Genomic DNA, 26,213 nt, shown 5'->3' with positions numbered 1-26,213 from the left:
CTGAGTTGAGCCACTCTGTCTTGTTTTCCCTGTGAACTGAAATGACCTGTTGTCTTTGAGACATAGTACTGTTGTATTTATATTTAATTGGCTGTTGTATATTGCTGTGCTCTTTGTCATTCACCACCTGTGTCTGTGGGTGCAATAGAGATAAGCCTGTGTGCACAATTCGCCATTTGCTGTTCATGTTGTGTAATCGAGGTTGGGTCTGGCTGGTGTTGGCTTCTAATCTTTGGTCAGGAGAGGTGGGAGGTGGCCCTACTCCACTGGGTGGGATTCCAGGAGACAGGAGTGTGGTTGGGCTGTGTGAGGTACTCACTATCTGTTTTTTGTCACTTGTATGCATGGCCTTTTCAGGATATCACATCTGCAGCCACACTTTGTCTATTCGTCTTTTATTGGCATTGCTTATTTTGATCACCCACTCAAGATTGTGTTTGGTTTCTTCACTATTTGTTGTTGCTAAATGCCATGACTCAGTTCTGGCCCATAGCAACCCAGTGCACAACAGAATGAAACACTGCATGGTCTTTGCCATCCTCACAATCACACCTGTGCCCGTGCCCATTGTTGAAGCTAGTGTGTCATTCTACCTCATTGAGAGCTTTCCTCTTTTTTGCTGCCCCTGTATTTTACCAAGCATGATGCCCATCTCCAGGGACTGGTCTCTCCTGACAGAGGCCAGTACAAAGTATGTAAGACCAAGAATTGTCGTCCTTGCCTCTAAGGAGCACACTGGGCACACTTTTTCAAGACACATTTGTCTGCCATCTTAGCGGTCCGTAGTACTTTCAGTATCCTTCTCCAGCCGAGAATTCAAATGTACCAATTCTTTTTCAGTCTTCTTTATTCACTGTCCAAGTTTCACATGCTTTATGAGGAAACTGAAAATACTGTAACTTGGGTCAGGTTTGCCTTCATCATCAAAATAACATCCTTGCTTTTCCAGACTCTGAAGAGATCTTGTGTAGCAGATTTACTTAATACGAGGAGTCTTTTCATCAACTGACTGCTACTTATGTGAGCTTTGATTGTAGGTTCAAGTAAACAAAATCCTTGACCATTTCTCCATTTAACACGATGTTCCTTATTGGTCCAGTTGTGAGGATGTTGGTTTTCTTTACAATGAGTTGTAATCCTTACTGCATCCTTCTGTGCTGCATTCTTCATACAGTTGAGCTTCTCTGATGATTTACTAAGCATGCAGATTGACCTCTCACACACTATTAGTCCAGTTAGATTAGAGAAACAAATCCTTGGAGACTCATGTGAATAAGGAGGAGGTTTATATACAAGAGCAGTTGAATATTTTAAAAAACAAAATGCCAGCCCACTCCAGATCAAATCCTTAAGTCCAATATTAGCCCATATGTCCGGCACCAATCTGTAAAGTTCTCTTCAGACTCACAAAACATATGCAATGGTGCTGAATGCAGGAAGATCACAGTCCAGTGGATGGGAAGCCTTGTGGATCCAGTGGCATTGTAAACATCTCAGCGCTGGCAGGGGTATCCATGTGACTTCTCCAGGTCCAGGGTTCTGACTGTATTGGGATAGGGCCATGTGACTTCTCCTCAGGGATGTCTTGCAGGGAGTCAGCCTTGTCAGTAGTGAGTCTCCAAGGGAGTGAGCTGAGAGAGAGGATGTTTCCTGCTTCCAATGAGAAAATTCCCAGAATTCTCAGGAGAAGGCCATGCCCACACAGAGGCCTCATTGGCTTTGACCCAATTTACAGACTAGATTCTACGCCTTCACTCAATCCTATCAAGTCCCATTTGACACCAAATTACGTAATTACTACACACACCTTTCCTGATTATGAAACCATGGAATATCCCCTTGTTCTGTTCACACAACTGCCTTTTGATCCATGTACAAGTTCTGAGTGAGCACAGTGAAGTGTTCTGGAATTTCCATTCTGCTCAAGGTTGTCCATAGTTTATTATGGTCCACAGTCAAATGTTTTGGCATAATCAATAAAACACAGTAGGCATCTTTCTGTTGTACTCTGCTTTAAGCCAAGAGCCATCTGACATCAGCAATGATATCCCTTGTTCCCTGTCTTCTGTATCTGGCCTGAACCTCTGTCAGCTTCCTGTCAGTGTACTGCTGCAGCTGTTATTGGATCATCTTCAGCAACATTCTACATTTATGTGATATCAGTAATATTGTTGTATAGCTTGAGCATTCTGTTGGATCATCTTTCTTTGGAGTGGGCACAAATATGGATGAGTGAGTTCTTCCAGTGCTTCATCAGCTGGGTGAAACATGTCAATTGTATTTGGTATTGAATTCAATTGGCATTCATCAATTCCTGGAGTTTTCTTTTTGACAACTACTCTCTACTATTTAATTATTGTCTTTTCTCTTTTACAACGAGGATACTCTCTGTAGGAGACTCCTTAAGACCATGGTGATATTCCCCTCCCCTTCAGAAACTTCCCCTAGGCTTGGAATTCATTGATGATTCTTCTGATTTAGTACTTAGATCACTATGGACTCATGAATTACTTTTTTTATTTCAAGTCTATAAATCAATACTGTACTAAATTATTTTACTATTCCAATTATCCCAGGTTTAGAGAGCGGAAGCCCATTTAAATTGGCTCTGATGTCCTTATAACATGCCTGTCATCATTGTGTTCTATGCTTTTATTTTCTAGTACAATGAAACATGTACTACCAGGACCCTCTATTACCTGTCCTGCCTGCTCTGGGATCACTTGCTCTCCTCACTCATTTAAATGGAAAAGTATTAAAGACCAAGATCCGGGCACTAGCTGTGTGCTTTTCTACCAGTGGTCTTTATTTGCGAAGATTTTCTCTGCCAATAATTTTATTTGGGGTTTTAGTTATTATTTTCATTTTGAGAGAAACAATTTTCTTTCCTGAAGAGAATGCCTTCACCTTATGTAAGGAAGTTTGTATTTAGAGAGATCAGAAGAGCCAGAGTGCATCCCATAGTATAAAAGTTGAGCTCATACTCATGTTTTTATTTTGGAAGTGGAATCTTTAAGTTATTAAAAGTACATGGGGGGAAATTTTTAAAGATCATTTCATTGGGGCCTCTTACAGCTCCTATAACATTCTGTACATCAGTTGTATCATGCATATTTTTACAAAGGTTTCCAAAACATTTTCTACTTGAGCCTTGGTATAAACTCCTCTCTTTTCCCCTCCCTCCTCTATACTCCTGCCTTCATGAATCCTTGATCAATTATATATTGTTATTATTTTGTATCTTACATTGTTCGTTATCTCCCTTCACCCACATTACTGTTATTCATCCCCTTTGGTGTGGGTGGGGGGCTATATATCCAACCTTGTGATGGGTTCCCCCTTTCCCCATTTCCCCTCCCACACCATTCCCCTTCCCTCATGATATCACTACTCCAACTACTGTTCCTGAGGGTTTTTTTTTTAATGTTTTATTAGGGGCTCATACAACTCTTATCATAATCCATACATACATCAATTGTGTAAAGCACATCTGTACATTCATTGCCCTAATCATTTTCAAAGCATTTGCTCTCCACTTAAGCCCTTGGCATCAGGTCCTTTTTTTCCCCTCCCTCCCTGCTCCCCCCTCCCTCATGAGCCCTTGATAATTTATAAATTATTATTTTGTCATATCTTTCCCTGACCAATGTCTCCTTTCACCCCTTTTCTGTTGTCCGTCCCCCAGGGAGGAGGTCACATATAGATCCTTATAATCGGTTCCCTCTTTCCAACCCACTCTCCCTCTACCCTCCCAGTATCACCACTCACACACCTGGTCCTGAAGGTATCATCCACCCTGGATTCCCTGTGCCTCCAGCTCCTATCTGCACCAGTGTACATCCTCTGGTCTAGCCAGACTTGCAAGGTAGAATTCGGATCATGATAGTGGGGCGGGGGGGTGGGGGGGAGGAAGCATTTAGGAACTAGAGGAAAGCTGTATTCTTCATCAGTGCTACATCACACCCTGACTGACTCATCTCCTCCCCTACATCCCTCTGCAAGGGGATCTCCAGTGGCCGACAAATGGGCTTTGGGTCTCCACTCTGCCCTTCCCCCTTCATTCACTATGGTAAGATTTTTTTGTTCTGATGATGCCTATACCTGATTCCTTCAACACCTCGTGATTGCCCAGGCTGGTGTGCTTCTTCCATGTGGGCTTTGTTGCTTCTGAGTTAGATGGCCGCTTGTTTACCTTCAAGCCTTTAAGACCCCAGATGCTATCTCTTTTGACAGCTGGGCACCATCAACTTCCTTCGCCACATTTGCACCTGTTTGTCCTCGGCGATCGTATCATGGAGGTGTGCAGCCAATGATATGATTTTTTTGTTCTTTGATGCCTGATAACTGATCCCTTTGGAACCACATGATCACACAGGCTGGTGTGCTTCCATGTGGGCTTTGTTGCTTCTGAGCTAGATGGCCACTTGTTTACCTTCAAGCCTTTAAGACCGCAGAAGCTATATCTTTTGATAGCCGGGCACCATGAGCTTTCTTTCCCACATTTGCTTATTCACCTGCTTTGTCTTCAGCGGTTGTGTTGGGAGGGTGAGCATCATAGAATGCCAATTTAATAGAAGAAAGTATTCTTGCATTGAGAGAGTACTTGAGTAGCGGCCCAATGTCCTTCTGCCACCTTAATACTAAAGCTATAAATATAGGCACAAAGATCAATTTCCCCATCCTCATATATATATTTGCATATGTACATGTCTTTGTCTAGACCTCTATAAATGCCCTTTGCCTCCCAACTCTTTCCTCTATTTTCCTTGACCTTCCTCCTGTCCCATTATCATGCTCCGTCCCCCACCTGGGTTTCAGCAATACCTCTCGGTTACATTACCCTTGATCATGCCCTACCAGGCCTCCCACAACCTCCTCACCACCAATTTGGATCACTTGTACTCTTGTCCCTGGGTTTGTTAACCCCACTTCCTTTCCCCCCACCTTCCCCTATCCCATCTCCCCCTGCAACTGTCGGTCCTGTTGTTTTTCCTCCAGCTTGTTCATGCAGCCTATCTTACTTAGACAGACCTGCAAAGATAATAATATGCACAAAAACAAGACAGAGCAAAACCATGCAACAATATACATCAAAAACAACAACAACAAACCACTGACAAAGAACAAAACACAAGAAAGGAAAGCTTGTAGTTAGTTCAGGGATCGTTTGTTGGCCATTAGGATTGTTTTCCAGTCCAGTCTGTTGGGGCACCACGCCCTGACCCCAAAGTCCACCTTCAGCATTTCCTGGGGACCTTGCCGCTCCATTCCCTTGCTGTTCCGCTGCACTCCCCCAGTGCTTTGTCTCGGTGTGATGGGATCAGGTCAGGCGCAATTCCCACACTGTGTCTCCGGTGTTGTCCCCCACAGGTCCATGGGTCAGTGAGGGATGTCATATCTCAGAGTGGGGCTGGCCATGTGGTCCTCTCTGTGGACTGGCTGCTCTAATTGGGATCATCGTCCTCAGGGCCTTGTGCACCAGGATGTGCTCCACTCTCTCCTACTCCCCTTTCATCTGCTCCCATGTGCTCAGATCAGATACATCCCTCTCCCAGAGCTGAAGATTCAATGCTGTCCTTTGAAATAAATTCTTCTGGGGGCAGGGGCAGGCGCAGGCATCCACTTAGTATTTGGTACTGGGGCCAGCCTCCCAGACCTTTCCACTGGTTCCCTACTCCACGCTGGAATGTTGCATTCACACCTTGGGGCACTGGGTTGAAGTCTGGTCCCTGAGGGGTTTATCTGTCCTGAATTCTATGTGTGGAGAGCTCTTCTCTGTCCCAGTGTGTGTTCTCCAGTCTGGCCAGATTTGTCAGGTAGAACTGGGTCATGGTAGTGGCGGCGGGGAGGAGGCATTCAGGAACTAGAAGAATGATGTGTGTTTAATTGGTGCTTTAGCACCTTGGTTGGTTCGTAAGGGAAATTTTTTTAAGGCTAAAGTTCTAGAAATATTTTTATTTGGAAATACTTAAAAAGGTTTTCAGGGAACATATTTTCCTGATTTTTCTTTAACATCTTTCTGTAATAGTTTTTACAAATATTCTCATACCTAGTTTAGTATTTGATTATTCAAATCTGCAGATGTTTTTTTAAGTTAATTATAAAGACTTACAACTTCCTTTTTATTTTTTAAGGCTATCAAAAGGCATAATCTGACTAAAAGATGGCTTTTGAGAATCATTGATGAAAGAGTAAGTTGAAGTTACTCAAGTTTTATTTTTCTCTTTCTTCCTTTTTAGTCCTTAAGCTTGTTCTTTAGGTAGTAAACATTTAATTAATTTAATTAGCACTTTTCAGGGAGGAAACTTATAAGGACCATGAAGTTTTGCTTTAATACTTAATCAACACATGTCTCCTCTCATCTGTGTTCTTTTCCCTCTAATTGCCATTGGATTATACAAAATAAATTTCAGACATGATCTGCAAATATATTTATATATTTATGTGATAAGCTTTAGAAAACAACCACAATATGATTATGACATTTCACTTACCTTTATAATCATTTTATTGTGGAAAGCAAATGCTTTGAAAATGATGAGGGCAAAGAATGTACAGAACAGAATGTGCTTTATATAATTGATGTATGTATAGATTGTGATAAGAGTTGTATGAGTCTCTAATGTTTAAAAAAATAAAAATTTAAAAATAAAAAAAAATCATTTTATTAGGGGCTCATTGCCCTCATCATTCTCAAAACATTTGCTTGTCACTTGGACTCTTGGAATTAGCTCCTCATTTTTTCCCCTCCCTCCCCATTCCCTCTCCCTCATAAACCCTTGATAATTTTTAAATTATTACTTTATCATATCTTACACTACCTGACGTCTCCCTTCACTCACTTTTCTGTTGTCCATCTCCCAGGGAGGAGGGTATATGTAGATCCTTATAATCAGTTCCCCCTTTCTATCCCACCTTCCCTCCTCCCTCCTGATATCACCACTCTCACCACTGGTCCTGATGGGATCATCTGTCCTGGATTCCCTGTATTTCCAGTTCCTATCTGTATCACTGTACATCCTCTGGTCTAGCCAGATTTGTAAGGTAGAATTGGGATCATGATAGTGGTGGTGGTGGGGAAGCATTTAAGAACTAGAGGAAAGTTGAGTGTTTCATTGATGTTAACACTGCACCCTGAGTGACTCATCTCCTCCCCACTCCCCCTCTGTAAGGGATGTCCAGTTGTCTACAGATGGGCCTTGGGTCCCCATCCCACTTACCCTTTTTTATTTCAGTTTTATTGACACTTCTTCCACATAGTACAATTCAATAAACTGTGGCAAAAATATATACAACAAAACAGTCTCCAATTCAACACCTTCTACATGTATATTTCAGTGCCATTGATTATACTGTTGTACAACTGTTACTGATATCCTTTTCCAAATTATTCCAGCACCAATAATGGAAATTTGATGCCCCCTAAGCATCAACTCTTCCTTCACCCACGGTAGCCAATGGTCAACTTTGGATTTTTGTTCCAGTAGTTACCTTGACATAAAACTACACTTCCATTGTTAAGTCTGAAAAGAGTTTTATGTAAAACATCGCAATCAGTTCTAGTGCTCCCTCCCCTCATGCTTTCAATATTTGCTCCCCCGTTCCCCTCACACACACACCCCATTAACCATTGCATTGGTTACTACCTCTGTTCATCCAGTCTTTCTGTGTTTCATTAAGTGGGAAACCTAACAAACAATAAAAACAAAATGAAGCATAATGAAGAAAGTAGTAATATTTTTTATTAAAATAATAATAAAAAGTGTAAGAAAGAAAAGACTACGAACATTATTTTTTTAAAAAAACAGAAGACATTTCTGTCATGGAACAAACGAGAAACATTTAAGCCTAGAGCAAAGTTTGGCTTGGTTAAGAGGGAGGTCGACTGGCCAAGTATACCATAGTTTGATCCACCTTAATCAAGTTTACAGTAGTCTTTGTCTGACAGTAAAGCTTTCTGAGTAATTATGATACTTTAAAAATTAAATTATTTTAATATCTTCAGTTATTACCTGATATATGAAAGTTAATTGTGTTTCTGTGCACTTGCAATGAATAATTAGGAAATAATAAAGTAAACAATTCCATTTAAAATAACATTAAAATAATAAAATATTTAGGAACTAATTCAGCAAAAAACAAAAGAGTATATAAAACTTATTTTCTAAGAAGTTTAATATCATGAAAAGAAATGAAAGAATATCTGAATCAAAAGACACCTCGTATTTATATATTGGAAGACAATATTGTTAAGTAAGCAAGCAGTGTTCCCCAAATTAATGGATAAATTCCGTGGATTTCCTATCAGAATCCCAACTGGATTGTTAATAGAAATTGACAAAACTGGTCCTAAAATTCATACAGAAATTCAAGGAACTCAGAGTTGAATAATTCACACTACCTTGTTTCAAAACTTAACTACAAAGCACAATAAGTCAGTTGGTATAATACTAGTGTGTAAACATAGAGATATGCGGAATAGAATTGAAGAATGCAGAAACAGACCATATATTACAGTCAGTTAATTTTTTACAACAGTACCAAAATGGTTCGATGGGTAAGGAATAGTCTTTTCAACAAATGATGCCATGACAACTAGGTATCAGCCACTTGCATAAGAATGATGTTTATATAGGTATATTTTTTCAATAGTCACAAAAATTTACTCAGAGAGGATCAAAGACCTAATGTAAGAATTTAAAATATAACACTCTTAGAAGAAAACATAGAGTAAGTCTTCATGTTCTTGGTTTGGTCATTTCCACAAATTAAAAAAATAAATAAAATTATGCTTCTAGGGGCATTACCAATAAATTGCAAAGACAACCTATGGGGTGGGAGAAAATACTGCAAATCATATATATGATAAGGGATTTGTATCTAGAATCTGATTTTAAGAGCTTGACTACCTCAATAGCTGTGTGGTGTCATCTACAAAATGGAAATAATAGTTCTTTCTTTTCTGGGGTTGTTAAGGTTAAGAAGGTACTTTATTTTAAAAAAGGTACTTTATAAAGTGCTTAAGTAAGAGCTCAATAAAGTCAGGGACTTTTGATAGCTTAGACTTTAAAAGGAATTAAAGTTTAAACCAACCCTATGTCTACAGTGATTTGTGCATATAGCTGGTGCTAGAATATTGTTTTGAAAGATAGTTTCTAAGTAGTGAATGTGTAGAACTCAACATTATTTTAATCCTATTTTAGTATGTACTAGACTGTATATATTGAGTCATATTTTTAGTCGTCATTATTTAGCTCTTTAGGGCCAAAAAAATCTTGACAAGATATTGACAATTCAGGAGACTATTTGCATTTTTTGACTGTAGGAAAAAAATTTGGATGACAAAGTGTATCGTAATATCCAGGAACTGGAAACTTATGCTGAGAACACACAGAGCTCTCTTCTTTATTTAACACTAGAAATATTGGGTAAGTTTTCTTCTTTTATACTTCTCTTGCCTAAGAATGAGCCTTTGAGATTTCACTTTCCGATAATTTGATTATCTGACCAATTTAGTACTAAAACTTTTCTTTGTACCATCTATGAAGAAACAGGTTTGCTTTTGTTGTTGTGCAATTGAAGTGGCAGAGAGAGGAACTGTGTAGCTTTCTTTGGAGTAAAAACTAATCAGAATGCTCAGGCATTTATAAAAGTGCGGTAATTAACATTACAGGTGATCTTAATTTTCTTACTGTAGCATCTCCTAACATTTTGGAAGACCATTATCTTTGCTTCTCCTCCTCTATCTGCCAGTAATCTTCCCCATGTAAAATAAAATGAACGAATGAAGAAATAAAGTGGAATTTCCAATGAGTTTTTGTAAGGTTGTTTGTTCCCCTTCTTTCCTTTCCTCAGTGACTTTGTTTTGAGTTAATTAAGCGTAATAAGGAAATTATTTGGTCCAAGGACAGTACCTCGTCATTGGAAAGCTGCAGACCTTCATGCCACCCCAGAAGAATGGTACCCGTCCCTGTTGAGTTTCCAGGCTGCTTTGCCTGCACACTCAGTGACGTGCCTCACGATGAAAGGAGGGAGCAAAGAGCAGAATGTAATGAGCTCAGATGGAAATTGTATTGAGGAGAAGAAATGCAAGACTTAGAATGTTTTTCCGTGATATTGGATTAAAATTCCAGATGTGTTTTTGGTGCTATAATCTGAGAAAAACTCTTTATTTAACCTGTGAGGCAAATGGTCAACTTGTCCTTGTGCCTAACTTTTCTCTCATAAATCCTTGTTTTTAAGAAATAGAGCCTAGAAGAAGCACCTCCTGGTTTTACATGTGGAGGTGATTTCCCAGTGCTGTTTCTGTTGACTTGTTTGGTGCTTACGAAGAGTTGACCAATCCTGTTATTCATTTAACCTCCAAAATCATAGGCATAAAAGATCTTCATGCAGATCACGCTGCAAGTCACATTGGAAAAGCACAGGGCATTGTCACTTGCTTGAGAGCAACTCCCTATCATGGCAGCAGAAGGAAGGTCTTCCTTCCCATGGATATTTGTATGCTGGTAAGCTATGATTCGGACTTTTTAATAATGTTTACCTCAGGAATATAGTGAGGGAAATGATATCTTGATTCTTTATTAAGTTTGTTCAATAACTCCTTCAGAACTGATGCTAGCTAATTGCTTATACCAAAAGAGTTATCAAGTCTGATTTTTATCTAGCAGTCCATTAGGTCACGAGTGGAGCTATGAGAAAGAAAATTCAAAACCAGGCTCATTGCCATTGAGTGGATGCTGACTCATAGCGAACCGATAGGCCAGGGTAGAATTGCCCCTGTGCGCTCCTGAGACTGCAATGCTGAGACTCTGCCGCGGCATGGTTGATGGTGTCAGACGGCTGACCTTTCAGATCGTGGCCCAACTCGGAACCACTCCACCACCAGGCCCCATCTGAGAAGTTACATCCTATGTGCGCCTCACTCCTTCCCAAGCAGTTGCAGAAATCCTTCCTAGTATTCACTTTAGCTGTTCTTTATTTTATGTTTTTTTTAATCATTTTATTATTAGCTCATATAACTCTTATCACAATCCATACATACATTAATTGTGTAAAGCACATTTGTACATTCACTGCCCTCATCATTCTCAAAACATTTGCTCTCCACTTAAGTCCCTGGCATCAGGTCCTCATTTTTCCCCCTCCCTCCCCGTTCCCCTTTCCCTCATGAACCCTTGATAATTTATAAATTATTATTTTGTCATATCTTGCCCTGTCCGATGTCTCCCTTCACCTACTTTTCTGTTGTCTGTCCCCCAGGGAGGAGGTCACATGTAGATCCTTGGAATCAGTTCCCCCTTTCCAATCCACTCTCCTCTGCTCACAGTATTGCCACTCACACCACTGGTCCTGAAGGGATCATCCGCCCTGGATTCCTTGTGTTTCCAGTTCCTATTTGTACCAGTATACATCCCTCTGGTCTAGCCAGACTTGCAAGTTAGATTTGGGATCATGATAGTAAGTTGGGGGGGTTTGGGGGAGGAAGCATTTAGGAACTAGAGGAAAGTTGTATTTTTCATCGTTGCTACATCGCACCCTGTCTGGCTTGTCTCCTCCCCGAGACCCCTCTGCATGGGGATCTCCAGTGACCTACAAATGGGCTTTGGGTCTCCACTCCACACTCACCCCCTCACTCACTATGGTAAGATTTTTTGTTCAGATGATGCCTGATACCTGATCCCTTTAAAACCTCGTGGTCGCACAGGCTGGTGTGCTGCTTTTATGTGGGCTTTGTTGCTTCTGAGCCAGATGGCTGCTTGTTTATCTTCAAGCCTTTAAGAGACGCTATCTTGATAGCCGGGCACGATCAGCTTTTTTCGCCACATTTGCTTATGTACCCATTTGTCTTCAGCCATTGTATCATGGAGATGAGCACACAGTGATATGATTTTTTGTTCTTTGATGCCTGATAACTGATCCCTTCGGCACCTTGTGATCACACAGACTGGTGTGCTTCTTCCATGTGGGCTTTGTTGCTTCTGAGCCAGATGGCCGCTTGTTTACCTTCAATCCTTTAAGACCCCAGACGCTATATCTTTTGATAGCCGGGCTCCATCAGCTTTCTTCACCACATTTGATTGTTTACCCTCTTTGTCTTCAGAGGTTGTGTCGGGAAGGTGAACATCATAGAATGCCAGTTTAATAGAAGAACGTATTCTTGCATTGAGGGAGTACTTGACTGGAGGCCCAATGTCTATCTGCTGCCTTAATACTAAACCTGTAAATATATACACATAGATCTATTTCCCTATCCTCATATATAAATATATTTGCATATATACATGTTTTTATCTAGACCTCTATAAATGTCCTTTGCTTCTCAGCTCTTTCCTCTATTTCCCTTGACTTCCCTCCTGTCCCACTATCATGCTCAGTCCCCACCAGGGTTTCAGCAATTCCTCTTGGTTACATTACCCTTGATCGTGCCCTACCAGACGCCCCACACCCTCCTCACCACCAATTTGGATCACTTGTTGTTCCCTTGTCCCTGGGTTTGTTAGCACCCCTTCTTTTCCCTCCACCACCTCTTCTCTCATGTTCCTCCGGAACTGTCGGTCCCCTTGTTTTCTCCTCCAGATTGTTCATCCATCCTATCTTATTTAGACAAACCTGCGGAAATAATAACATACACAAAAACAAGACAGGGCAAAACCAAGCAACAATATGCAACAAATCAATGACAAAACAGAACAAGAAAGAAAAGCTTGTAGTTAGTTCAAGGATCGTTTGTTGGACTTTAGGAGTGTTTTACAGTCCAGTGTGTTGGGGCACCACGCCCTGGCCCCAGAGTCCACCTTCAGCATTCCCTGGGGACCTCGCCACTCCATTCCCTTGCTGTTCTGTTGCACACCTTTAGTGTTTTACCTCAGTGTGCCGGGATTAGATTGGGTGCAATTCCCACACTGTGTCTCCGGTGTTGTCCTCTGTAGAGCTATGGGTCAGGGAGGGGCGTCATGTCTCTTAGTGGGGCTGACCATGTGGTCCTCTCTGGGGACTGGCTGCTCTAATTGGGGTCATCATCCTCACGTCCTGGTGTGCCGGGATGTGTTCCACTCTCTCCTCTTACCCCTTCATCAGCACCCATGTGCTCAGATTAGATATGTCCCTCTCCTGGAGCTGCAGATTCAATGCTGTCTTTTGAAATAAATTCTTCTGGAGGGAGGGGCAAGTGTCCACTTAGTAGTTGGGATTGGGGCCAGCCCCCCAGACCTCTCCACTGGTTCCCTACTCCACGGCGGCAAGTTGAATTCACATCTTGGAGCACTGAGTTAAAGTCTGGTCCCTCTTTCCCTGTGGAGATATGAACAATACCCTTCCGTTCTTTCTGCCGCCATCTTGGCTCCGCGTCTGTGTGCAAAATGCCTGGTGAAGCCACAGAAACCGTCCCTGCCACCGAGCAGGAGTTGCCCCAGCCCCAGGCTGAGACAGGACCTGGAACAGAATCTGACAGTGACGAGTCAGTACCAGAGCCTGAGGAGCAGGATTCCACACAGGCCACCACACAACAAGCCCAGTTGGCAGCAGCAGCCGAAATCGTGAGGAACCAGTCAGTAAAGCAAAGCAGTCGGAGTGAAGAGAAGGCACGAAAGGCTATGTCCAAACTGGGTCTTCGGCAAGTCACAGGGGTCACTAGAGTCACTCTCCGGAAACCTAAGAATATCCTCTTTGTCATCACAAAGCCAGATGTTTACAAGAGCCCTGCTTCAGACACTTACATAGTTTTGGGGATGCCAAGATCGAGGACTTATCTCAGCAAGCACAGCTAGCAGCTGCTGAGAAGTTCAAAGTTCAAGGTGAGGCGGTCTCGAACATTCAAGAAAACACACAAACTCCAACTGTGCAAGAGGACGGTGCAGAGGAAGAGGAAGAGGTTGATGAAACAGGTGTGGAAGTTAAGGACATAGAATTGGTCATGTCACAAGCAAATGTATCCAGAGCAAAGGCAGTCCAGGCCTTGAAGAACAACAGTAATGATATTGTAAATGCTATTACGGAATTAACCATGTAACCACCTGAAAACAAAGGACACACACACCGCGCCCCCCCCCCTTTTTTTTTTTGGTGTTTCAAAAGCGTAATTATGTTTGGTTTGAAATTTGTACTGTTTCTATCAATAAAGTTATGGCTTGGGAAAAAAAACAATACCCTTCCTTTGGGTGGGTTAGTGCCCTGTGTATTTTTTGTTTTTGTCATAAGAAGGAAGTAATCCATTATAAAGAGTTATTTTGTTTATAAAAAATCACTTTTTTTCCCTCTGTGTACTTTGGATGAAATTCATTATTGTCTGTTCTTCTTTGAAACTTCCTGTATGTTTGTGTTCTTGTTATTTTTGTTCCACCTGCAACCATTGCTAATGTTTTATTGCATATTATTCCAAATCTGTCTCTCCATTAGTGCTGGAATACCCAATTAGCAAAGTAATTAAGCAAGCACAGGTAAACCCATGCTTACCTTAGGTAATCTACCCCTGCTTTCCATACACACATATATGCACATTTATTTTAAAGTATGATATTAATCTTAGTGTGTATATACTGTACTACCTTTTTGGAGCCAAGTTACTTATACGTGTACTTTTAGAGTCCTAATATGTACATTTTCCTACATAGCATGGTGTTTCACAAGAGGATTTTATACGGAAGAACCAAAGTAAAAATGTAAGAGATGTCATATATGACATTGCCAGCCAGGCACACTTGCATCTAAAGCATGTAAGTACCCTCTTCCCTCCAAATCCTTTAGGAAATGAGCATTTCTAGAGCTTGCTTATCACCTTCATTCATCTCTCATTGAATTCTCTTAGGGGCTATCAGAAATTTCAGTTCACTAGGTTCTCTGCTATAGTCCTCAGCATCTCGTGTGATACATTATTAGAATGTAATGATTATTTGTGGGGTATAAACAAGTAATCAGAATATAACTTCCTTGAAGACAAAGACTCCATATTAACCTTCTTTTGAATGGCTGGGAGAAATGAGCATAGTTCTGTGCAACAGCAGAGTTGTAGAGTATGCACATGGAAATTCAGATGGGACATTAGTTAACATCAGGAGAGGTTTAGGTGAGATCTGAGAATGTTGCACAAGTATGGAGTGACATTTGTGGGAACTTGAGTTGCCCCAGTTCATGGACATGTAAGTGCCTGAGTGAGTATTCATTCTCAGGCCTCACTCACTGAAGATTGAGTCAGTAAACTTGGGGAGGGACTTGGAATCCGTATTTATAAAAAGCGTGATTTTTTTTTTTTTAGTCAACAGCTATGTTTAATGAACTACTCATTTATGGGGTATATGAAATATGGCCCTGAGAGATGGGTTGAAGATAGTGAAGCTTTGGAAACTTTGTGAAGTTGTAGAGCACAGTGGAGCCCTGGTGATGTAGTCGTTAGGTGTTGGGGTGCTAACTTCAAGGTCAGCAGTTCGGGACCACTAGCTACTCCATGGAAAAAGACAAGCCTTTCTACGCCCATAAGCGTTCCGGTCTTGGAAGCCCACAGGAGCAGTTTCACCCTATCCTATACTGTTACTGAGTTGGAATCGACTCTACGTGGTTTGGTTTTGAGCTAGCGTGGTGGGAGAGTGCAACCTCTAGACCCCAGTGTTGGCGAGTAATCCTAGCTCTGCCATTTACTAACCGTGCACTCTCAACCCGCTCTGCCTCCGTTTCTCGTCTGTAAAAGAGGATCGTAGTAATACCTAACTCAAATTCTGGTTATATAAATCAATGACGTGTTAGACATAATGAGTCTAGCGCACTGCCTGACATTTAGTATGTGCTAATTAACCTGCACCGTACTTGATGAAGCAGCGGCCCTAACGTTTTACTCTGCAACATTAGTGGCAGTGGTGTTTAAACTGCCAGCAGTGCTGGAAAGAGTGAAGGTTAGGAGCTGGGTTAGCACACACAAATGCATTTACTGTAACCTACGAGACTGGGCCACTGATGAACCCAGCAGGATCGGGGGGAGGGAAGGATGCCGCTGTGTAAAGAGTTCAAGTATAAATGATAATGGTGCCCGTGTGCTGGGCACGCAGCAGACTTTATACTCCCTGCAGACATAACTGAATTTGAGGGGTGATTAGAGAACTTTTAGAAAGATGGACTGTTGAAGAATGTAGGTGTGTGATTTTGAAAGAAGATCTGAACTAGAGATAGATGTGAGTTATTCACAGAAAGACTTATGGTTAAAGCTTTCAGTTTAGGTGAGAATGTACTAAAGAAGAGAGCCAGGCGCAGAACCCGAGACCCACCTGTTTATTTCTCAGCTAGCAGGAGAACAAGCCATTTTTAGCAAGAAAGAAAAGGAAAGAATAACCAAAGAACAAAAAAACAGAACTGGTGTCTTGAAAAACCAAATAACAGCAATAACGAAACCTGCTTCCATTGAGTTGATCCTAACTCAGTGAAACTACAGGACAGAGTAGAACTGCTCTGTCGGGTTTCTGAGGCTATTCATCTTTATGGAAGCAGACTCCTTAACGCTCCTGCAGAGTGGCTGATTGGTTGGAACCATCAACCTTTCTCATAAGTTCTCAGAGTTATTTGGCCTCCTGCCCCCTTTTTAGAAAAAAAAAAAACTCAGTCCTCCCTGGCAATGAAAAACTTTTGTACTACAGCCTGTAATGCCAGGTAAAATGTAGGCATCTGTTCTTGTAGCCCCTTGGCTGGTTCTGTCCCTCCGCCACCAGGGGATGGTGTCACCAACTCTGGAAACGTTGACTCAACCCATTGTGCCACCAAGACTTTCTGAAAACTAAGAATAAAATTCCAAGAAAGAGGGAACTGATCTCAGGGATCTACATATAACCTCCTCTCTGGGGGATGGGCAACAGGAAAGTGGGTGAAGGGAGACGCCGGGCAGTATAAGATATGATAAAATAATTTATAAATTATTAAGGGTTCATGAGGGAGGGGAAAACGGGAAGGGAGGGGGAGGGGGAAAAGGAAATTAGCTGATTCCAGGAACCCAAGCGGAAGGCAAATTTTGAGAATGATGAGGGCAACGAATGTATAAGGGTGCTTTACTCAATTGATGTATGTATGGATTGTGATGAGTTGTATGAGCCCCAATAAAATGATTTTTAAAAATTCTAAGAAAGGGATAGTCAAGTATTGCATGTGATGGAGAGATGAGACAGAAAAGTAGCTCTGGTGATTAGTGCATCATGGTGATCATAAAGGAGCAGTGTCAGAGGAGACCAGTAATGGGGGTGGGTGGAGGCGTCGTATAAAACCAGACTGCAACGGGTTACGTGAGCCCAGAAGTAGAGGCAGTGAGTAGCTGCTGTGCTGGGCATTCAGGATGCCACAAGCAAAGGCTTGGACTGAGAGGGTCTGATGAGTGCAGGAAGGTTATCCTCATCCACAGTGAGTGGTCCAGGACGTCAAGCCCCAGAGCAGCAGGGAGCTGGCTTGAATGGATGAGGTTAGAATTCTAGGATGAATCGTTGTGACTCGATTTCAGGAAGTTTAGTTAAAAATGAAGCAATGACTTAAAGATGTGAACTTGATTGGCTATAGAAAATACATTGGTAGGTTTGGGAGCACAAAGACAGGGTAGCCAATTAAACCAACACTCAAACCAAACGTAGTCATTGAGTCAATCCCGACTATAGGTCAGGGTAGAACTGCCCTGGTGGGTTTCTAAGACTATACTTCTTTATGGAGTAGAAAGCCTGCCTTGTCTTTGTCCTAAGGAGCGACTGGTTATTTTGAACCACTGACCCTGCAAATAGCAGCCCAACAGGCAACCATTACACCACCAGGGCTCCAGTGGTATTCACTGCAGAGGGGAACATGGGAATCCAGGTTGGGAAGAGAGAGCCCTATTTTGGTACTTGACAAAATGTCAGCATTTCAAGCTGACCAGTCCGTCTGGGTAGAAAAGCCCTGGAGAGCTGCTCGGAAGGATTACAGCAAACCTAGACTCTTTTGAGTCCGAGGCCATGTGGATATTTATAACATCATCCGAGGGCCGTACTGGTCAGGCATTTAGTTAACTCCTCTTTAATGTGATGGCTGTGGGAGTAGGAGGAGGCTTTTGAAGAGTTACCGCCTTGGAAACCCACAGGGCACTTCTACCCTTCCCTGTGGGGTCACTGTGAGTGGAAACAACTTGATGGCAGGAGTTGAAGTCATCAGTATCAGTTAACATCACACACCTGACAAAGAGAAGCCGTTCAAGGCATCACTTTCCCCCAAAAAACAAACTCCCTGCATTACAGCCTAGGAAGCCCCGTGGGTAGTTTTGCTCTGTCATGTAAAGTTATAGTGATTAAGAATTGACTAAGCAGCCATGGTTTGGTTAGATTTTGGTTTCTTCACTACCCTGTGGCTTAGAGCTAAAGGGTCAAGGCAATTGGAAAGTGCCTGGAGCCAATCTGTAAGAAAGAACGTAACTACTAAAATAGGAGCGATGTTATCATGCGTCCTTTAGGTCTAGGAAATCAATCTTAGTCAGCAGGAGATGAGACATACTATCCGCCTTTTGAGAGGGGCCCTAAAGGGCTTGTCAAATTGTGGGTGTTACTTTGTGATCACTTTTAGAAGGAGAGTGTTTATTTCAGAAGTATTTATGTATCAAACCAGTTTCCTTTCCTTTTTCAGGCTAGGTCCTTCCACAGAAATGTTCCTGTGAAAGCGCTTCCTGCGTTTCTTCAGACGGTAAGGAGATGAACAAACAAGGCTCTAGAATGAGCGGAACGGATGTGTGTGGCCTCTTTGTATATTGTAGACAGGAGCCAGTGCAGTTCTTTTGTTTGCAGCCTTTGGTTCTGTTTCCCCCGTTGTAGGGGACTTTCCCAAGTACCTTCTGGGATGGCTGGTCCCTGGACAGAGCTCTTGGCACCACTGACTTATAGTCCATCAGACTCAAAGGCAAAATAGAACTGCCCCTAGAGCTGTGATCTCTGTGGCAGCCGACTGCCGCCGCTCTTTCCTGTGGAGCAGCTGGTGGGTTAGGTACCATTGGTTAATACTGAGTATCCCATTAGGTTTTTCTCCATAGGAACCATATTGTAACACTAGCCCTGAGCAGACCAGTGCTGAGCTAGCTGCGTCACAATGGTGCAGAAAACTTTTTCAAATGCAGATTGCTGGCGGGGAGGTGGTCCCTAGGGGAATCTGCCGTTAAAAAAGTTTCTCATGTGATCCTTGCTGAGAATTTGCCTTTCTACCCTTGACACCCTGAATCCGACTCTACAAGATGCATCAAGACACACCTGGATATGTGTCAGTTATATAAAATTACTCAATTTTCCTGAATTGTCTAATGACTTCCCAGACAGAGTTCATGAAATTACATCCTTGCTGGCTATCCTGATAGGATATTTCATATTAATTTTCAATTCTAGAGTGTCTAATTTTGCAATCTGAATCTACCCTGGGTAGTCAAATGAGTGCTGAATTTGGTTTCAGAGAGACCGAGTTTCGAATTCCAGCTGTGCCTTCTGGTTCTGTGACCTTGGGCAGGCCTCTTATCGAACTGCTCCAGGCCTCAGCTCCTCTTCTGTAAGAAAACCTTTCTCCCAGGAGGTCCTCAGGATTAAGTGACATGTAATATGCAAGCACCTGGCACAGCAGATTTGTTTAAATGCCCTGTATCAGTCAGAGTGTCAGGAAACGGATGGTTTTACTGGTGATAGAACATGAACATTTCTTAAAGAGTAGTTTTTTTATTCAAAGCTTTTAAAAAGGTAGTGATTTTTAATCTAGCCAGTCTTGATTCTAAAAATCCAGCATAAGGAACTAAATAAATCTGGATTTGTGTTTTTAAAATGATAAGATTGTCATTTATATATAGGGAAAAAATGGATGAACTTACAGAACTGTTAAAAAGAATGTAGTGGCAGTCTCAAAGAGATGCACACAATATACTAAGTGGGGAAAAGGCTACGCAACATTATGAATAGGACGATTGCATTTTGAAAAAAAATGATTGTGTGTATATATATTCTCATATATACAAACCAAAACCCCAAACTCCCCACAGACTAGTTGGATGCGACCCTGTAGGGCAGAGCAGGGTGGGCAAGAGAGCCATGTGGGGCTCTTCTGATGCCTACCTGTGGCTCTGAAGTGAAAGTGAAACTGAAAAGAAGACTATTGTGGCTTTATTATAACATTGAAAGGGTATCATTCAGATAATAGTGATAACTGTTTGTAAAATTATATTTATGACTCTCGAATAATTTTAAAACTGTAGTTTAAAGGGACAGGATTGGCTCTTCCATCTCAAAGCTTCGCTGAGCGCTGGGACAGTAGAACTGCCCCTGGAGGTTTCTGAGACTGAGAAATCTTCATGGGAATAGAAAGCCTCATCTTTCTCCCACACGTCAGCTGATAGTTTCAAACTGCTGACCTTGTGGTTAGCATCCCAACACATACACTATCAAGTCTCCTCATATATACAAGGAGACTTCAAAACGTTGGTGGGAAAATTCCATCTTTTCATTCCATTTTCCACGAACTTTTTGAAGTCCCCTTGTACTTTTACACATGCATAGAAGACATGTGCAGTGAAGTATATTAAGATCTCTCTATATATTATTTTAGGTGTCACTCATTCAGTTGACTTCTGAGGCCTCAGTTTTCCAGACAGTACTTTTTTGTTGAGCTTTTTTTTTAAAAAACAGTTTTATTTGGTTATAATCCATATATCATACAATTCAATCATATCAAGAAAGGTTGTACAATCATTACAACAATTTCAGAACATTTTCTGCTTTCTTTTTTGTTTGTTGTTTTTTAATCATTTTACTGGGGGCTTGTACAACTCTTATCACAATCCATACATCCTTCCATTGTGTCAAGCACATTTGTACATTTGTTGCCCTCATCATTCTTAAACATTTGCTTTTTACTTGAGCCCTTGGTATCAGCTCATTTTTCCCCTCCTTCCCCTCCCCTTCTCTCACGAACCCTTGATAATTTATAAATTATTATTATTTTGTCATGTCTTACACTGACTAACATCTCCCTTCACCCACCTCTCTGCTATCCGTCCCCCAGGGAGGACGTTATATGTAGATCCTTGTAATTGGTTCACCCTTTGTATCCCACTGTCCCTCCACCCTCCTGGTATCGCTACTCTCACCACTGGTCCTGAAGGGTTCATCTGTCCTGGATTCCCTGTGTTTCCAGTTGCTATCTATACCAGGGTACATCCGCTGGTCTAGCTAGATTTGTAAGGTAGAATTGGGATCATGATATGGGTAGGGAGGAAGCATTTAGGAACCAGAGGAGAGTTGTATGTTTCATCGTTGGCTCCAGTCTGTACTCCATGGGAGTAGATTTCCAGGTCTTTCTCCTATAGAACTCTAGTTCCTATAGAACTGCAGGGTAGGTTGCTTATCCATTGTGCCACCAAAGCTCCGTTAGTTTTCAGTTCTCATTTTCCCAACAATCTTTTTGAACTCATAATATGTGCCTATATTATAAATCATCCCACAGTGGACACCTACGAACTCTTCCATTTAACCGAAGAAACGGCGTGCTGCTGGTCAATGGCATCCACTTAGGTGTTTTCCCATCCCAGCCTCCCACCCACCTTCCTGTACCAGATAACCCCAGGGGACCAAACCTCTGGCCACTGAGCTGCTTTCTTTTTTTTTTTTTTTTTTTTTTGAGCTGCTTTCTAAGGACCCGTTTAGTGCTGCCGCTCTGCCGCCGGCTTGGTTGCACACTGAGTGCATACATAGGCGCTTGAAGGCTTGCCCGGGGCCCCCGAGGTACAACAGTTGGTCTCCAGTCACCCGAAGTGAGTGATAGGAAAGAGAATCCGCAGTAGAAGGAGGATGTGGAACGTGTGGCTAATTGCCTCCTTTGCCATGAGACTAGAGGAACTGTATAATGCCCAGCTACCATTAATGAACATTTTGACCAAAGATTCCATAGAAAAATCTTGATCAAAAGAGGCAAATGCAGAACAGAATTTCAAATGCTCGTGAACTCCAAATTTTCTGCAGCCAGGGAATGAATGGGCTAAACTTCGGAAACACCTGCCCTCTAAGAGAAGCTTAAAACCCTAAACCAAAAGTATCACAATCCTCTTAAAACTGAAAAACAGTTTAGCTTAACTACTAAAACAAACTCTACTTGGAGCATTTTTCTCACAGACGATGCATAAGAGATCAGATTGGCCACAGCACCTAGCAAGATCAGGGGAAGTGAGTTTACGTTAACAGGAAAGGAGAGTAGTGAAGAGATGGTGCAGAACGTGAAGACGCGATCGATGTCATTGGATGGTACATGTGGAAATGGCTGGTGGGTTTCCTTTTGTTTTGTTTTTTTTTTGCTGTGCATTCCCAGCCACAACAAAGTTAATAAAATTTAGCAGGATAAAAAATAGATAATGAATTTGCTTATTTGTACACTTGTAAGGGGGCCTGATGTCGGTTAGGTGTTGAGCTGCTAACCGTATGGACGGTGGTTCAAACCCACCTTCCACTACATGGGAGGAAGTTAAGTCTGTCTGCTCCTGTAAAAATGTACAGTCTCTGTGCTATGTGTGGTGTGTGTGTATGTGTGTACTGTATATGTATAACACCCATATATGGGGTTGATATGAGTCAAAATTGACTAGATGGCCATGAGTTTTTTGGTGGTGGAAAGGAAGTCCATAAGAAACTGTAATTTTCATTTTCTTCTTGCTCATCTAGATATTCTAATGATTCTGTGAGCATAACCCACGGGGTCGCACAGGCCGTGCACTGCAGAACTTTGAGGGGCACTGTCCATGCGGACTCGAGTGGGAGGGAGTGCCAAACTAAGTGGCTTCCCGGTTATGAGAACAGTTATTAAAACAAATAGAGCACAGAGCACTGGCCATTGTGAGTGTTTTCCTTCCGGGCCCTATCCTGACAGGACTTTGTCTTGCTTTGTGAGATGGAGAAAGGAAAGGGTCCTCCCTGGTTGGAAATAGTGTTTTCTAGCAAAACACGCCGATTGCTGTCAAGTAGATTCCAACTTGTGGGGACCTCACATGTGGCTGAGCGGAGCTGTCACAGCGGGACCTTTTGGAAGTAGACCACCAGGCCTTTTTGTGAAGAACCTCTGGTGGGTTGGAACCACTAACTCTTCAGTTAGCAATCAAGTGCTTAATCGGCAGCTGTCACCCTCAGTGTCGTGTCCCCTTTCACAGGGGTCACCTAAATCATAACAGTAGCAAAATGACAGTGATGAAGTAGCAGTGAAAATAATTTTATGGTTGGGGTGGGAGGTCACCACAGCCTGAGGAACTGTATGACAGGGTCGCAGCCTGAGGAAGGTTGAGAACCACTGTGCTTAATGGTGTGTGCCACTCAGAGACTGGACTTTCCAGACGTCTTCATAAAATAAGACGCTCATTTAAACAGTTGCAATCCCTTTCATGGCACAGTTTATTTTGGGAGTTAAACTTTCTTTTCTTTTTTTTCTTTCTGTTTGAAACATTCCTTTTTGTTCCTCAGAACCTAATAAAACGTAATCTTCTCTAATTAAGAGACTTGATATTTCTCATACTTGGCCTCTGGTATTCTTTTACTGGCCCATTAGAAATTTCCATAGATGTATTTATTCTCTTTCTCCCTTTTAACCTTTATAACACAGGCCAGGTCATCCCAGGGAAACCGGAATATCCCTAACATTTGCCATCTTTCTGTGGTTTCTTTTAAAGACTTGATCATTTCATGATCTCGCAATCACTCTTTTTTTTTCAGGTTGCTCTGGAGGACTATTTAAAGAAAATTCAACGAGTGGATTTTGATATATTCCACCCAACTTTACAGCAGAAGAACACATTACTTCCATTATCTTTGTATATTCAATCATGGAGAAAAAGATATTAAAATAGTTTTTATGGCATTGATACTCTTTTATTATGTTTACAAGTATAATGTTAGAGTTCTTGTCTACCTACAAGAGGAGTGGATGCTGTAATTACAGAGAAAATGAATGTATTGGTTGACATCGGAAGACTCAGAACTAACGAGAGGTTGCTGAAGAACCAAGATTCTACTGCTGGCACCACTGGCCCTGACACGACACTGCAGTGTTACTGTGAAGTCAGCACCAGCAGGGGGTGTCATTCCAGCTTGCCATTCTCCCAGCAGCCAGAGGACCTGGGAGGAATGCCTTCTTGCATTACCCTGGGTGGGGATCGGAGAGCGCTCAGTAGCACCGGAGTCGGTACACAGAGCAGCCAAACCTCAGCTGTGCAGTGCTGTGGGACTAGTGTTTTTCGTTAGGGGCTGTGCAGAGTGGGATTAACATTGGGAGAGTGTCTGCCATTGTGTGGAGGGCTTTATGTATCCTTAACGTTCTCTTCCCCTTTGATCAAGGAGACCGCCTGGCATGGTGGGCACAAGGCTGTCACTGCAAGTGAGGCTCGGTTCCTATAAAGAGTCATAGCCCTGGAAGCCCTCTGGGGCAGCTCTGCCTGTCTTGTACATGCAAATCGTCTTCCTGGCATTGGGTTTGATTTTGTTTTAACATCCCTTTACACAACTTGTTTAAGGGAACCCCGATGGTTATTAAGAGTTGGAGCCTTAATGTGACTTTAGGCCTAGTTGGTTTTACAGCGTTTGCTGTGTTAGACCCACTGCTTCAGTCCTGCCATTCACATGAATATGATCATGCAGCAAAGAGAAAAGAAGTCGGATTGGTATTCAACATTCATTTAGGGGGATCTACATTTTTTAAAACTAGTTTACGTTGAGCTCAGTGATAAGCATTGGGCTATGTGCTTTTAAAGGGGTTCTCATTTGATCTTACAAACCCTAGGAAATGAACTTTTTAGGGTAATGAACATTTTTATTATAAACTATATACTCATAAAAACAAATATATATGTTCATTGCAAAAAACAATTGTCTTTATTGTGGGTAATTGGATCTGAATGAATTTCTTGATTGCCAAGCATTCTGACCGTTTACCCTGCTTTGCAGGCTTGTCCCGCCCCCCACTCACATCCCTTCGGTGTACTGTTGTACTTGTTCTGCATCAGTCATTCATCTCTAGGTGTGTGGTCTCAGACCGGACTCCCTTGTCTTTGTGCCTACTGAAAAAATGTGAGTCGATGATGGCTTACAATATTATATCTTTGTAATAAAATTCCAGCTGAGAGCTGCTTGCGGGCAAGAGTATACTGTGTGACTCTGCCTTCCTGCTTAGAGCAAGTAGACTAATAAATGTATAGTTGACAGAATTTGCAATGAAGTTGTGTATGTATATTCTATTAGTTGATACTGATACTGAAAGAATATCTTCTTGTCTAATTCTGTGACTTTAGAGATCCATTTAGCGTATCTTGAAATGCTAGTACAAGGAAATAGGACATATTTCCTCTTGGGATTCTGAACAGTCCAGGGTTGGAGAGTTCACTGAAGAGAGAGTTGCCAGTGCACATTGACCACAGGTCTTCTAGGTTACATTTGCCTGCAGTGAGCTCCTAAGCATCTTGGTTCATAGAGTCCTGAAAAGAATGCTTTATATACGGAGCAGGATTACTGAATACTGGCTCCAAAGTCAACTGTCTGTTAAGTAAATAATTTCTAAATACTTTGCAGTCCATTTAAAAATTTATATTAGAGATTTGGATGAACTTAAGCTACCAGCCTCCTTGCAATTAGGATGAGGGTCTTCTCAGAGCCATTTACTTCAGAATTTTCCTGGCTTAAAGGTAACTGCTCCCCCACCCCCCACCCAAAAAAAAAGATAACTCCCTAGAGGGCGTCAACATTCTTTTTCCGTTTCTAAATCTCCCTTTTATTAGTATTTTTAAGGAGTCTCAGATTTTCAAACCATTTAAGACGTGTTTTATACTGAATTAGTGTGAGCAGTAGATAGCATATATAAATTACAGATTGAAGTAAAGGTACCTAAAAGGGGGGTTCACATTTTTTGTGAGCAAATTCTACCTTCTAATTCCATTTTTCTACAATATGCATATATGATATAAATATCAATAGAAAATAAGTTTGAAGTAGTTCCCAATCAGTTCACAGTATTCTTTCCTTCTGGTATTTAATAAAATTATTCCGGAGAAAGAAAATGAGCATTAACAGTGATTGAGCACTGATTTGAGGGCGCTGGACTGCACACTCGGGTGCTTTGTCTTCACAGTAAACCAGACTCTAGTCTTGGGCTGAAAAGTCTGCTCCAGACACCGCAAGGCGTGCCCGAGCTTGAGGTCAAACCCGCATCCGCCCAGTGCCAAAGCCCACGTTTTAACT

At 41.9% G+C, this 26,213-nt stretch overlaps 1 protein-coding gene and 1 pseudogene across 3 annotated transcripts in view; both read left to right on the top strand.

Annotated features, from left to right (window-relative positions):
* The window catches only part of NDUFAF6 (NADH:ubiquinone oxidoreductase complex assembly factor 6), a 42,884-nt gene extending 17,698 nt beyond the window's left edge, over nt 1-25,186 (top strand). For 2 of the 3 annotated variants that reach the window (XM_075549469.1, XM_075549471.1), the window contains exons 4-9: nt 6,135-6,191; nt 9,326-9,428; nt 10,375-10,508; nt 14,613-14,714; nt 18,610-18,666; nt 23,700-25,186. In XM_075549469.1, the coding sequence (XP_075405584.1) occupies nt 6,135-6,191; nt 9,326-9,428; nt 10,375-10,508; nt 14,613-14,714; nt 18,610-18,666; nt 23,700-23,828 (582 nt within the window). In that variant the 3' untranslated portion in view covers nt 23,829-25,186. The remainder of the gene's footprint in view (nt 1-6,134; nt 6,192-9,325; nt 9,429-10,374; nt 10,509-14,612; nt 14,715-18,609; nt 18,667-23,699) is intronic. The other variant, XM_075549470.1, reaches the window with a different exon arrangement.
* LOC142448017 (nascent polypeptide-associated complex subunit alpha pseudogene) lies at nt 10,521-14,582 on the top strand (annotated as a pseudogene).
* Nucleotides 25,187-26,213: the final 1,027 nt, after the last annotated feature.

Source organism: Tenrec ecaudatus, chromosome 5 (assembly GCF_050624435.1).
Source record: "Tenrec ecaudatus isolate mTenEca1 chromosome 5, mTenEca1.hap1, whole genome shotgun sequence".
NCBI lineage: Eukaryota > Metazoa > Chordata > Mammalia > Afrosoricida > Tenrecidae > Tenrec > Tenrec ecaudatus.
This window is presented reverse-complemented; position numbering and strand designations above follow the sequence as displayed.